General features: G+C 41.5%; 5 protein-coding genes across 5 annotated transcripts in view; 3 read left to right on the top strand and 2 right to left on the bottom strand.

Moving 5' to 3' along the window:
- The window catches only part of Pde6 (phosphodiesterase 6), a 46,365-nt gene extending 43,994 nt beyond the window's left edge, over positions 1–2,371 (top strand). The window contains exon 13 of the mRNA XM_070996441.1: positions 12–2,371. Within this exon, the coding sequence (XP_070852542.1) occupies positions 12–633 (622 nt within the window). The 3' untranslated portion in view covers positions 634–2,371. The remainder of the gene's footprint in view (positions 1–11) is intronic.
- Positions 1–12,448, bottom strand: part of His4r (Histone H4 replacement) — a 267,260-nt gene that overhangs the window by 138,820 nt on the left and 115,992 nt on the right. The gene's annotated exons all lie outside the window — the stretch shown is intronic.
- LOC118877953 (ribosomal RNA processing protein 36 homolog) lies at positions 2,567–3,561 on the top strand. The gene is made up of 3 exons (XM_036818716.3): positions 2,567–2,727; positions 2,780–3,317; positions 3,378–3,561. Exons 1-3 carry the CDS (start codon positions 2,662–2,664, stop codon positions 3,506–3,508), a joined length of 735 nt encoding a protein of 244 aa, XP_036674611.3. The 5' UTR covers positions 2,567–2,661; the 3' UTR covers positions 3,509–3,561.
- On the bottom strand, positions 3,512–4,548 carry mRpL11 (mitochondrial ribosomal protein L11). Its single transcript, XM_036818717.3, has 3 exons — positions 4,340–4,548; positions 3,994–4,278; positions 3,512–3,740 (listed from the first exon to the last, which is right to left on the bottom strand). Exons 1-3 carry the CDS (start codon positions 4,472–4,474, stop codon positions 3,570–3,572), a joined length of 591 nt encoding a protein of 196 aa, XP_036674612.3. The 5' UTR covers positions 4,475–4,548; the 3' UTR covers positions 3,512–3,569.
- On the top strand, positions 4,730–6,989 carry HtrA2 (HTRA2-related serine protease). Its single transcript, XM_036819690.3, has 3 exons — positions 4,730–5,546; positions 5,606–6,120; positions 6,225–6,989. Exons 1-3 carry the CDS (start codon positions 4,959–4,961, stop codon positions 6,388–6,390), a joined length of 1,269 nt encoding a protein of 422 aa, XP_036675585.3. The 5' UTR covers positions 4,730–4,958; the 3' UTR covers positions 6,391–6,989.

The raw sequence follows: 12,448 nt of genomic DNA, 5'->3' as shown, positions 1-12,448 counted from the left end.
ATAATTTCCAGGGAGCGCAAGGACGAGCTACCCAAGATGCAGGTGGGCTTCATCGACGTGATCTGCCTGCCGCTCTACAGAGTGCTCTGCGACACCTTCCCCTGGATCACTCCCCTCTACGAGGGCACTCTGGAGAACCGACGCAACTGGCAGGATCTGGCCGAAAAGGTGGAGATGGGCTTGACCTGGATCGATCACGATACCATTGACAAGCCGGTGGAGGAGTTTGCCGCCTGTGCGGATGAGGAGATCAAGGACATCGAGTTCACGGTGACCACTCTCAACTGCAATCAGCAGTCCCAGCATGGCAGCGAGGATAGTCACACGCCGGAGCACCACCGAAGTGGCTCCCGGCTGAGCATGAAGAAGACCGGAGCCCTGGGCAAGGCAGTGAGATCCAAGCTCTCCTCGAAGCTCTACAACAGCATGGATGGCTCGAAGCCCAAGACATCGCTCAAGCTCCTGGAGTCCCATGTCAGCGAGGATATGGACGACAAGAGTCCCACGAGTCCTTCGCAGCCGCAGGCCTCCGGCAGCATGGGTCGCATGTCTGCCTCATCCTCAACCTCGTCGGCCGGCGGTCAGATGGTGGACAAGTCCAAGAAGCGATCCAAACTGTGCGCGTTGTTATGACGAAAGCCCTCCAATTAGAATATGGCGACTCCCTCCAGCACGACGGGCAGTGAGACTGACCACAAGTGCGGAGGGGGGATGACCGAGTTCTAATTGGATTTTGGGTTTGGAAAATTCACAGAAACTTGTTGTGCTCTACCTGTATATATTACAGTGTTTGGGGTTCGATTTCGATTAAATTTGAGCAGAGTTTTTACTGATGAAACTATAGTTTTTCTATAACACCAAATACTGATTAAATCATAATTTGTTCTATTTAATTTTTAAAAAAATCAGTAGTTTTGGTTACCATTGTGATAATAAACTAATATATTATCAAAAAAATATCTTCTTAAAAAATACAAATTACTAAATTATTCTTTGAAAATGTTCTAGTTATTTAAAACTTTTTCTCATAACAACAACTTATTAACAAATTGGAATCCATAAAAGTATAATTTCATCAACAAGAACCCCAACAAATTCAATTGAAGCCGAAGACAAATCCAGGGGTATATGTATATGTTTGAAATATGTTTTAAGTACTATAACTATCCATATACAAGCGGATGAGCATTAAGCAGAAGCAAATGCAGTTGCAATATTAAGCATAAGTGAATGTCAAAATATGTGATCTATTTAAGGTCCCGAAGGTGCGAAGCCCCCGGGTTGAACCTTTTGTCGGATACTATCCTTTCTCTCTATCTCTCTGTCTTTCGCTTTTAGGTGATTGAAAAACCGCGAAACTAAACTAAACAAACTAAGTAGATCCAATCCAACCAACTAGCTAAGAGTGTACGTAGTTACCCCAACCAAATCGTGCTAGTCAAACGTATGAAATACTATATGAAAACTACCTAGTTAAGAATTTTTGAGGCTATAGTCCAGGCATCGGACATCAGGAGTCGGAAGGGAAAGGGATAGGGATCACCACTAGTCCTCGCCTGTGATCGATCGGCTTGAAATCTACTTTATAGCTAACTAATATACATATATGTACGCACAGAGGCGTGTATTTACGTAGCAAACTATAGCAATATTATATGATATTTCCCACACGATTGTGAGCACAGCACAAATATTGAGAAATCGAACAAAAGGCAGAAGACAGCAACTGTGCTGTGTTTGATTGTATAAATATAAATATTAGCTTAAAGATACACAGCAGTCAATTTTTGAACTCGAACTCAAACAAAATACGAATACTATAGATATTTGGCATATATTCGCACTCGGTCAATACGAATAATCCGGTCCCACACTCTCCTAGTTGTTGCAATCAAGTTTACTTTATCTGTGTGTACGTGTACAAAGCAAACTATATACTATAGAGCATAAATATAAACTAAATAAATATAAATATACGGAAACTATATAAAATATTTACATGTGACTAATGTAACTATAACTGAATTGCTTAGAATTAATGTGTTTAAGGGCATCTCGTTTAATTTTTTCATTGGTCTGTGTGTGCTAATCAAATTCGGCTAAAAAAATGTCAACAAAAATAAATTTTGAAAACTATTTTTCTAGTTACTCTGCCGCTCGCTTCAGAATCAAAATCCAGACAACTTTATCAGCCGTTTCGAACCTTTTTCTGGATTCAGTTGTGACAATTAATTGTGTATATTTCTCGACAATTTTGTTGCTTGTTTCTGTTTCCCCAACGATCTATGAATTATTCACATTTGTTTACCTAACTATGTAAGACTTGCAATTAAATCAAAAATAAATCACACCATTGAGAATTACTCTAAAATACTGTGCTCTATTTTATTGAGATATTGTTTTGTGAAGGTATGTATACACTCAATGGTTTTTGAAAGATGTATCTTTAAATTTTCAATGGGCTCTGAGCAGTTTTCTTAATCTTAATATTAAACTAAAATTTAAATTTGGCGGTTACCTAATTCAGTGTTGAGTAACGCTAATCGATAAAAAATGTCTATCGTTATCGGGTTCAGAAATCAGCTGTTGGAATACAAAACAATAACACGTGAAATATTTTAGAAGTAAATAAATTTAGTTTTGAAGGAATTTAAGAAGGATATGTCCTCTCCCAGTGAAGCCTCGTCAGCCTCTGAGCACGAGGCCAGCAGTGATGATGAAACCCAGGTAAAAATTATCCCATTATGCAAAGAACTGGCTTATAGAACACCATTTTCAGAATGCCATTCGGGAGGATCTCAAAGGAATGTCCTTTGAGGAGATAATGAAGCTCAAAGAGGAACTGGGCGCCAAGGTGTACAAAGAAGCCGTTCTCGGGGGCAAGAGCTCCAGACCCCAGAAACCCAAAACCAAAACCGACCTAAAGCGCCTAAACAAAAACAGACCGCGTGAAATGAGCACCCGACGACAGGTTCCATTTCTGGGAGCAGAGCACCGGGTGGAGCGCAAAAAAACCGTAGAACTCCGAGATCCACGATTCGACGAGAAGTCGGGGTCATATAATGCGGAGACCTTCAAGAAGAACTACCAGTTTGTGACCCAAATTCGCTCTAGGGAGGTCGGCCAGCTGAAGAAGCAACTGGACGAGGTGGAGGATGATGAGGAGAAGCACAAAATAAAGGACACCATGCAGCGATTGATTAATAAGAATGTAGAGGACAAAAAGTGGCACACCAAGCAGAAGCAACTCAAAAAGGAGCGTGCTACCATTCAGAAGAAACACAATTTAGGGCAGCAGCCTCACTATCTCACAAAGAGTATGTCTCTAAAACTAACTTGGAATTTCAGTCATTAAAATATCCTATTTTCCCCCACAGAGGAGCGCCGTGCCAAGGAATTGGTGGCCCAGTTCGAGAAGCTGAAAAACGAGGGAAAACTCAACAAACACCTGGAAAAGCGCCGCAAGAAGAACGCCGCCAAGGACCGCAAACGCATTGGCATAGAATAGGTCTTTCACTTTAAGTATAAATGTATTTTTAACAATTAAAAGCACTGTGCAAATAGCAAACCTAGCCCGTGCGCAACATCTTGGCCTCCCGCTTCTCCTGCAACTCGCGCCTTTGCTGCTCCACAATTGTCTTGCGTTCCTCCAGGAACTCTCCGTAGGCCGCCGGATCTATTTCCTTGACCACCTTGATGCCACAGGTCCGGGCAATGCTGATAAGCATCTCACACATTTGCTGTAAAAAAAGGAAAACGTTAAATGGTTTAATCTAATAGAAGAATCAAAGTTTCTTGGTTTAATACAGATTTTTGATATATATAATAGAAACAGATAAACTTTTTAGATTAAAATGAGTTGTACATTCAAGACAGAATGTAGGAATGGGCCGTTTAGTGTAAGGAGTAAGGAGTGTAACTCCAGTTTTTGGAAGATATATCATGGTAAAGTACATCGAATGAGTAGGTGTTTCTAGTTTTGGGAAGACATACCTGCATGGTGAGCAGGGCATTGGGCGGGTCCTGAATCTTAATCGCCGCAATCTCGTACAAATGCTTGAGGGTGATCATGCCAGCGACTTCCTTGCCAGGCGTCATGGTGCCCCTTTGGATGCCCGCCGCCTGTTTCAGGAAGAAGGTGGCCGGCGGATGATGGATGACCAGGTCGTAGCTGCGATCGCTGTTCACGGATATCCGGCAGGGCAGTGGGACGCCCTCCTTCATTTCCGCGGTCTTGGCATTGAAGTCCTTGCAAAAGGCGGCAATGTTGATGGCTCTCTGTGGGATATTGGATAAGATATAGTTAATAAGATATTAAATTTGTTACCGGCAAACTCACCTGTCCCAACATTGGTCCCAATGGTGGGCCTGCAGCGGCCATTCCCGCGGGAATATTCGTTTTCAGCTTGCTCGTGTGCGTCACACGTTCCACTGTCTTTTTCAGGGATTTCAGTTTGCCCGCCGCCTTGGACATTTTAATTGATTTTTTTTAACTAAACAATTGACTGCAACTGTTATGCAAAGCGAAATGTGTTGGTGGGAGGAAGAAGAAGCAGCAGCAACAGCTGTGGCAGTGGTGGTTAACTAGCTATAAATAGCTAGATAGTATTTCAAGATTATTTCTGGTCTCTGCTAAATTAGATAACAAAATTTTCAAACTAGCAGGCTTTTGAATAGTCATACTATTTGAGTATCTCATAATTCGATTGCTTTCTTTCCAATGAAAGCTGTTTAAATGCCCAGTAGCCAAATTCTCGTGAAGAAAAGCCAAACGTTCACCTCTAATGCCAAGAAGAAGCATAGCGGCCAACAGCTGTTCGCACTGCCTATCGCCTATCGATAGCCGTGGGTGTCGCAGCAGGCAGCTTGTGTGGCAGTGTGCCAAATTGAAATCAGCTGCCAGCTGAGAAGTAAGAAATTAAATAACAATAACAAACTAGAAATAATCACAGAAATCGATGGCTTTGCGCGGTTCCTACCGCCTGGAAGTGATCCTCAGGCGCTGCCTGGCATCCCCGGTGCTCCACGGCCATGCCCCCAAGCGGACGAGCAGCCACGTAACGATTAAAGACGACGATCAAAAAAGTAACAGTGACAGTGGGCAAGATCGGCAAAATGGCGGGCAAAAAGAGAAGGGCTGGCGGAGATTGGTGCGCTTCTTTGTGCCCTTTTCCCTGGGCGCCGTGGTCAGTGCCGTGGTTATCCAGCGCGATGATCTCACGCCCACGATCGCCGCCTCCAAGATGAGCGGCCGGCGGCGGGACTTTAATTTTATAGCGGATGTGGTGGCGGGATGTGCGGACTCGGTGGTCTACATCGAGATCAAGGACACCCGCCATTTCGACTACTTCAGTGGCCAGCCGATCACGGCCTCGAATGGCTCCGGTTTCATCATCGAACAGAATGGCCTCATCCTAACCAACGCCCATGTGGTGATCAACAAGCCGCACACGATGGTCCAGGTGCGCCTGTCCGACGGCAGGACCTTTCCCGCCACTATCGAGGACGTGGATCAGACCTCTGACCTGGCCACGTTACGCATACAGGTGAAAGACTTCTTAAGGCCCAGAAAAACGATTATTTTATGACCTATCTATTCCAACAGGTCAACAATCTCTCGGTGATGCGTCTGGGCAAGAGCAGTACCCTGCGTTCCGGCGAGTGGGTGGTAGCCCTGGGCAGCCCGCTGGCCCTGAGCAATACCGTGACCGCTGGCGTCATCAGCTCCACGCAACGTGCCTCCCAGGAACTTGGCCTTCGCAACAGGGACATCAACTATCTGCAAACGGATGCTGCCATCACCTTTGGCAACTCCGGCGGACCCTTGGTCAATCTGGACGGCGAGGCCATTGGGGTTAACTCGATGAAGGTGACCGCTGGGATAAGCTTCGCCATACCCATTGACTATGTGAAGGTCTTTCTGGAGCGGGCTGCCGAGCGGCGCAAGAAGGGCTCGGCCTACAAGACTGGCTATCCGGTGAAGCGGTACATGGGCATCACCATGCTGACGCTGACGCCGGACATCTTGTTCGAGCTCAAGTCGAGGAGTCAGAACATGCCCAGCAATCTTACGCACGGCGTGCTCGTGTGGAAGGTCATCGTGGGGTCACCGGCACACAGGTGGGTCAATACCTGCATATTTTATACCTCAGAAGGATTTTGAAAGATATCAGAAGCTACAAATGCAGAAATTAACCCATAAATTTTCCCTATCTCCATTCCAGTGGTGGCCTGCAACCCGGCGACATAGTGACCCACATCAACAAGAAGGAGATCAAGAACTCCTCTGATGTCTACGATGCCCTGGCGGACAATAGCAAAAACCTGGACATGGTGATCCTGCGAGGCGTAAAGCAGATGCATGTAACCATAACGCCAGAAGATCCCTAATGAAACCTGCAAGCCGCACCTGTATGCCTCGATCTACGACGATATATCGCGTTCGCCTGATTTGCAATATACATATATATATATTTGTAAGAGAAACAGACCGATCCTGGGAAGAAATCGCTGACAATCCCACCCCACACACGCTCCTATTCCAAATCGAGTGCCTGCCTATATTTGTCTCTGACTAACGAGTAGGGAAATTTGCATAGATCGCCGGCTCGTTATCAGCGGGCATTATTAACGGCGACACGACCATAAGTTAATCTACGCATCGTACGGCACAAAAATGTATCTCCGACTGGGTCGATTGGGTCGTCTGTCCGTTTCTGTTTCCGAACATCATCGATTTCTCTTTCATGGAGCGCTGTGCGTGTCCCCGTCCATCCGTCCGTCTGTCGGTCCGATTGTCCCCATCCAACAACGACAAAAATGTATTTACGCTAATTGAAATATCTTGCGTTGCGATCAATCGATGCCATATTTTTTATAGGCCAAACCTCGGCGGCGCAGAAAATGCAGCAGCGGGGCAGCAGCAGCAACATCAGCCGCGAAAACGTCGAAAACCGAAATGCAAATTTCAATAAATTTATGCAACTGTATTCCCAGCGCTTCACTTGGCCCCAGCTGTTGCTACCCTCGATTGGGGTACTTCAAATATGACATTATATTGACCAAGAAAGGAATGATGTTCTTCAGGATTTTTTTTTAATTTTTGGTTATTAAAAAAAAAGTGGATATCCGAAATTGATTTCTAAATTAACTATAAATTACATTAAAGGAGATATGTTTATTCGTTCCTCTTAAATAAGCGATTAACAAACAATGTTACATATATTAATTAATGAAATTGTATTTTTAAATTTAATTTCCGTTGCTTTTTATGTACAAAACAAAGAGGTATACTCATTTCTTATTAACAAGGCAAAGGTAAACGATTTTGTAGGTTTCTTTTCATACTTATTTGATTGTAGTTTGACAATAATTTGGATTTTATGTCTTATCTTATATATATTTTAAGAGAGCATGCAAAAACCTATGTTTTTAAAAATAATAGTAAAAGTTTTTAATGATCAAATTTATAAAAATGCAAAATATCAAGTTTTTGTCTTTGTAAATAAGTTTTAGAGTACCCAAACTCCGCATAGATAGGCTAAGATTCCTTTTCCCCCGGTTTATTTGTGGGTGACAAGGCATACGATGCCGATGATGTTGTTGCCGCTGCTGCTGTCGTTGCGTGAAAAGTGAAATTCTTGCGATTATTAATTTTGTTTTCGCTTTTGGCGCTTTTGGGGATGCTACGCTTTTTAGTTTCTGCATATAAATTCACATATTGATTCGGACGGACTGTGCCATTGTGGCTGGGTTGCCGTGGTTGTTTATGTGGCAGCGGCCTTTATGACATTGTTGGCACTAAGTTACCTTTATTGCTTATAAGCCGCACGCATAAATGCAGCTTAAAGTTCATAAATTTGCCAATATTCACTCGGCGAGGGGTTAAGCAAACGGACCTCTCCTCTGCGATCGTGTAAACACTTTTTACTTTATTCGCTGGCGCCCCACGCTTTTGGCACTTTCTTTCTGCCATTTCAGCCATCTCGGCCTTTCGTTTCCATTTCGGTTTTCAATCTGCCATCTGCCATCCGCACTCTGAGCCAGCTAATTGAAATATTTAAAATGCATAAAAGTATCGCATTTAAACTTTGCAATTAGTTTGTGGTGATCGCCGCAGTTTGCCGTCGTCGTGGGCTCGGATATGTATATGTTGTAAATGTTGTAGTCGCCGGCTGTTGTGGGGCGCTTAAATTACAAACCTGTGAGAAATTTAGTCGCTGATTTGGTTGCTTTTGCCAGCGACTTAGTTGAGCCATACACTAGGGAAATGATGGGCAATGCGACTAATAAAAGTGCTAAAAGAAAATAGTAAAATAATTGAAGAACGTTAATTAGGTTAGCCGCCAGCAGTAGGGTTTATATAGACTTTTTCTTGATATTTCAAGAAAATATTGGCATATTATACAGGGTTCTCAAGGAAAAATCATTAAAATACATTTACAAAAAATAAAAAATGTACAAAATAGAAAAAAAACTGTTTTAAAGAAGCTTTCTCACTTCCTATTAGTTTTAAGTTTAAGTTTTAAAATTTTATTTTTATAAGAGCATTTATTTTAAGTGAAAAACAACATTGGTTAATTTAGTAAATTTTATGATAATTTATAAAATGTTTCTTATAAGTAGACAATTTTTATACATTTAGAAAATAAATAAGAAAAGTTTAATTTAATTTTTTTTAAGTTTATTTTCTAGTTTAATTTTTTCTAATTTATTTTATATACTTAGAAAAATTGCAAACCAATTCAAATCAATGGAAAATGTCTAAAATTCAGTATAGAATGTTTTTTTGTTCTAGGCAATATTTAAAAATTGATGTTTAAATAATTTTTTATATAGTAAAAGTGTAAAAGGGCATTTGGCCCACCATTGAGGCCCCCTTACAATTCGCGGACATTGTTGTGAATTAAGATCACAAAGTTGCCTTTGCGGTGAGCAGCGTTTTGTGGCTGTGATCATGTTCACACGCTGCGGCCGTAAGGCTGAAAACCCAAAGGCGGTACGGTAAGTGTCGTGATTTGGCCGGGCTTACACTTTCATAAAGGCGGCAATTAATAATGGAGCTGGTCAAAGGCCCGGCCAGGCAGATCCATCAATCGAACACGTTTTGACGAGGGTCGTTTGGAGGTTTGAAACATTTGGCGATTTCGATTGAGTTATTAAACGTGCGCTTAATTGCAGCCACTGACACTTTGGGTCAAAAGTCTGCAAATTGTCGCATTAACCCAGAAATGTCAGAGTGAGGATCTTTTTGTGTTTTTCCTTATTTTTCTGGTCTTTATTTCGTTTTTTTTTTTTGGGCTGACCCCATCAGACACCTAAATCAACGACTTTCTCGTGCGCTGTTCCCATGAACTGCTCACATTTAAACATATTGGCAGGCGCATTGGAAAAGTGCACAAAGCAAAAAGCCAGCCAAACACCTACAACTTTTGCAATAGCAACAACATTAAAGTTCATGACACACAACTGTAAAATGTTTCAGTCAGGAAAAGCAAAAAAAATGGGAAGAAAAAACTTTTACCGCCGATAATAAATGGCTGCGACTTTGCGCCCCCAAAAGTTCAAGACATCATCGCCTCGTCCCGCATGTGAAAAGTTCTCCTCGAAAGACGGACAGATGGACATTGTACCAACTTGGATACATGGACAGGAAGTCAAAGGCTGGCCTGGCATACACTCTAAAAAAAACAGAACGTTCGTAGTATAGACTCAAGCCTAAATAATATAAAGTCTGTACCTTACACTACCATTTCTATCTTTAGAAGTCTAAATAGATTTGTGGTATTGTCTTAAAACCAACTAATCTCCATATCCAATTGAAAAGTTAATTTAATATTCATCTTGTTCCCGCCAAATTGATACTCAATAGCTTAGAATTAATATGATTATTTCTTTTCGGTGTAGATGGAAACGAAGCCAAGAGCAAGAGATTTCGAGCCCGATGGCCAATCCACTGGTCCAATGCCACGGGCCATAAATCACTCGAGTATGCCAAAAGTTACATAATAATTCTGCGCTGATCATCTTCGTCTTGGCGGCATTAATCAATAATAAATAAACCCATCGTCATCAATCCGTTGTCCAAATTGAAATGTGTTTTAATGTGCCATTTTATTTCTCCCACATTATTAAAGTTGAATATTTTTTTTGGGGGGGCCTGGCTCGATTGCCTTAAATCAACAGATTCATAAAAATGAAAAACACGGAAAAATTATGATGATTACGCGGAAATGTGTGGCAACTGTGCTTTTTTACTTCGTGGCCACTGGGCTAAAATGCTTTATGAAATTGCACAAGTGTGTTGGCCATTTGCTGAATTATGGCGCCCAGGTTTTTCCCCTCCTTGTTTTTCATATTTCTATATTTTTCTTTGGATTTTGGGTCGCCGCAGGGCGCTGTTGCATTGCAGTTTTCATTAAACGCTTGGGAAACTGTCCAACTGGGAGACCAGTGGGTCGGAGCCAGGCTTTTTGTGGGTCAGTTTACACATCTGGCTTTTGGCTTGGTTTTGTAGTGTTGGTCAAATATTTGCGCCGGCGCAAAGAGTCATCATCATTAATAACGATGGAAATTTCACCTGCTGGAAAAGCGTTTTGCGCACTGCTATTGCCTTCCAATGTTTATGTTTTCTTTATTTAGGCAAATCCATCAATTACGCTCGAGTGTGCAGTATGTATGGCCCACTGGGAACTGGAAGCCATTTGTTTGCTGGCTCGGAAAACGCTGTCGAGCGTGACGAAAACAAGCTTCTAATCTGGCCCAGCCGAACTGGCAACTTTTCGATTCGATCTGTCCCCGAATTGATTGATTTGTCAGCGGCCGGCCACTGACAATCCCACAAATCCCAAGATTTATGTCCAGTTTTAATGGCCAGATGTCTTCTGACCATTTTCAGACAAATTATGCATGGGATTTCAAAGCCGATGTAATATTGAAATGATGTCATCGCGGCGATCAGTCGCTAAATAGAGATCAATTTCAGATGGATAAGCACTTGGGAATTGTGAGGTATATATTTGTTACTTTATATTTAATTTTAAATAATTTTTAAAATATTTCTTCCCTTGTTTACGATTATTTTTTGCAAAGGCAAATCGATATTTTTATCAGTTGAATAATAATACTATTAAGCTTTTAAAATACGGTAGCTTTCAAAAATACAGTCTCTTGGAAACAATTAAAATGCAATCTATCACCATTAAGATCACTTTTTCTTTCTGTGTGGCTAAGGCGGCCACAATGATTACAGAGTAGAAATCGGGCCACCTGAATCATTTAATTGTTGCGATTTTTCACAAAATTGAAACATCTTCCGGCATGGAGAGCCGAGACAAACGATGTGTGCACCGAAATTAGTTTTTCGCATGGCCCGAGGCGTGAAAAGATTTTCGCATGCAAGGTGCGGCGGTATCTGCAATAAAAACAAAAACTGAAGCTTAAGCGGTAGAAACAACAGCACCTGAAATAACAAATACAACAAGGAAAACAGCCACTGGCAGCGCGGCAAGTGTTGCTCTAATTTATAAAATGTTTTTTGCTACCAACTGAAAAGTTGCTGAAAACCAACAAAAAATTTAAAAGAATGATCAACACTTCGATACCCTAACATATAAAACACTATAATAATATTAATTTTATTTTAATATTAGATCATGTTCCGTATTTGTAATTCTTTGGACATAAGATCATTGGTAAACATTTTAGGGTATTTTTAAAAGCTACAAGGTCATTTATAAAGACTGCATTTGATATTTAAAAGAGGAAATTAGGATCATGAACAACATAATTTCATAGATATTTAGTTATAACATATTTTTAAAATCAGTCTAGCCTTATGGTGGTTAAATGCTCTATTTTATGTAATGAATAAGAAATGATAGATCCTTTTTTTTTACAAATCAAAAACTCCTATGAAGTTTAGACTTACTAGTCCAAGCAATCTTCTTTAAAGTCGAGGGTATTCTCCACAAATTAATTGCCTTGCGGTTCTTACACACTCACACTCTTCGTAGGCATGGCAGAAATTTCACTTCTATAGAAATTCCGGAGCTCGGCGATCGCAGAGCCTGGGGCTTTTCTTTCACACTTTTTCCCACTGCCGCCGCTGCTGTCACTTGCTTTAGTTGCTGATGTTGCTGCTGTTGAAGTTGCTGCTGCTGTTGATGTTGCTGCTGCTGATGTTGCTGCTGCCATTGCCATTGCCTTTGTTTATTACGCATGACACGCCACACTCGCCCACCCATCATAAATGCCGTCACATGTTTTAATTAAATGCCAGCTCAGCGAGGCCTTAAAAACTTTATATTTCTTGTGCCATTAATTGAAATTACAAAGCAACACGATAATATCCGTCTGTCAGCCAGGCACTTTTTTGTTTTGTTTTAGCAATAATTTTTATTTTTACTATTTATCCAAAGATGTTACCACGTTGACAATGCGTCGGCAA

This window comes from Drosophila suzukii, chromosome 3 (genome assembly GCF_043229965.1).
Source record: "Drosophila suzukii chromosome 3, CBGP_Dsuzu_IsoJpt1.0, whole genome shotgun sequence".
Classification (NCBI taxonomy): Eukaryota; Metazoa; Arthropoda; class Insecta; order Diptera; family Drosophilidae; genus Drosophila; species Drosophila suzukii.
This window is presented reverse-complemented; position numbering and strand designations above follow the sequence as displayed.

What these genes read in the sequence shown, in the direction of transcription:
- LOC118877953 (XM_036818716.3), top strand. Translation starts at nt 2,662, where the DNA reads ATGTCCTCTCCCAGTGAAGCCTCGTCAGCCTCTGAGCACGAGGCCAGC. An exon ending in GCAGTGATGATGAAACCCAG is followed by an intron (nt 2,728 to 2,779) that starts GTAAAAATTATC and finishes CACCATTTTCAG; the next exon opens with AATGCCATTCGGGAGGATCT. An exon ending in GCCTCACTATCTCACAAAGA is followed by an intron (nt 3,318 to 3,377) that starts GTATGTCTCTAA and finishes TTTCCCCCACAG; the next exon opens with AGGAGCGCCGTGCCAAGGAA.
- mRpL11 (XM_036818717.3), bottom strand. Translation starts at nt 4,474, where the DNA reads ATGTCCAAGGCGGCGGGCAAACTGAAATCCCTGAAAAAGACAGTGGAA. An exon ending in TGGGACCAATGTTGGGACAG is followed by an intron (nt 4,279 to 4,339) that starts GTGAGTTTGCCG and finishes AATATCCCACAG; the next exon opens with AGAGCCATCAACATTGCCGC. An exon ending in ATGCCCTGCTCACCATGCAG is followed by an intron (nt 3,741 to 3,993) that starts GTATGTCTTCCC and finishes CTTTTTTTACAG; the next exon opens with CAAATGTGTGAGATGCTTAT.
- HtrA2 (XM_036819690.3), top strand. Translation starts at nt 4,959, where the DNA reads ATGGCTTTGCGCGGTTCCTACCGCCTGGAAGTGATCCTCAGGCGCTGC. An exon ending in TGGCCACGTTACGCATACAG is followed by an intron (nt 5,547 to 5,605) that starts GTGAAAGACTTC and finishes CTATTCCAACAG; the next exon opens with GTCAACAATCTCTCGGTGAT. An exon ending in GTGGGGTCACCGGCACACAG is followed by an intron (nt 6,121 to 6,224) that starts GTGGGTCAATAC and finishes TCTCCATTCCAG; the next exon opens with TGGTGGCCTGCAACCCGGCG.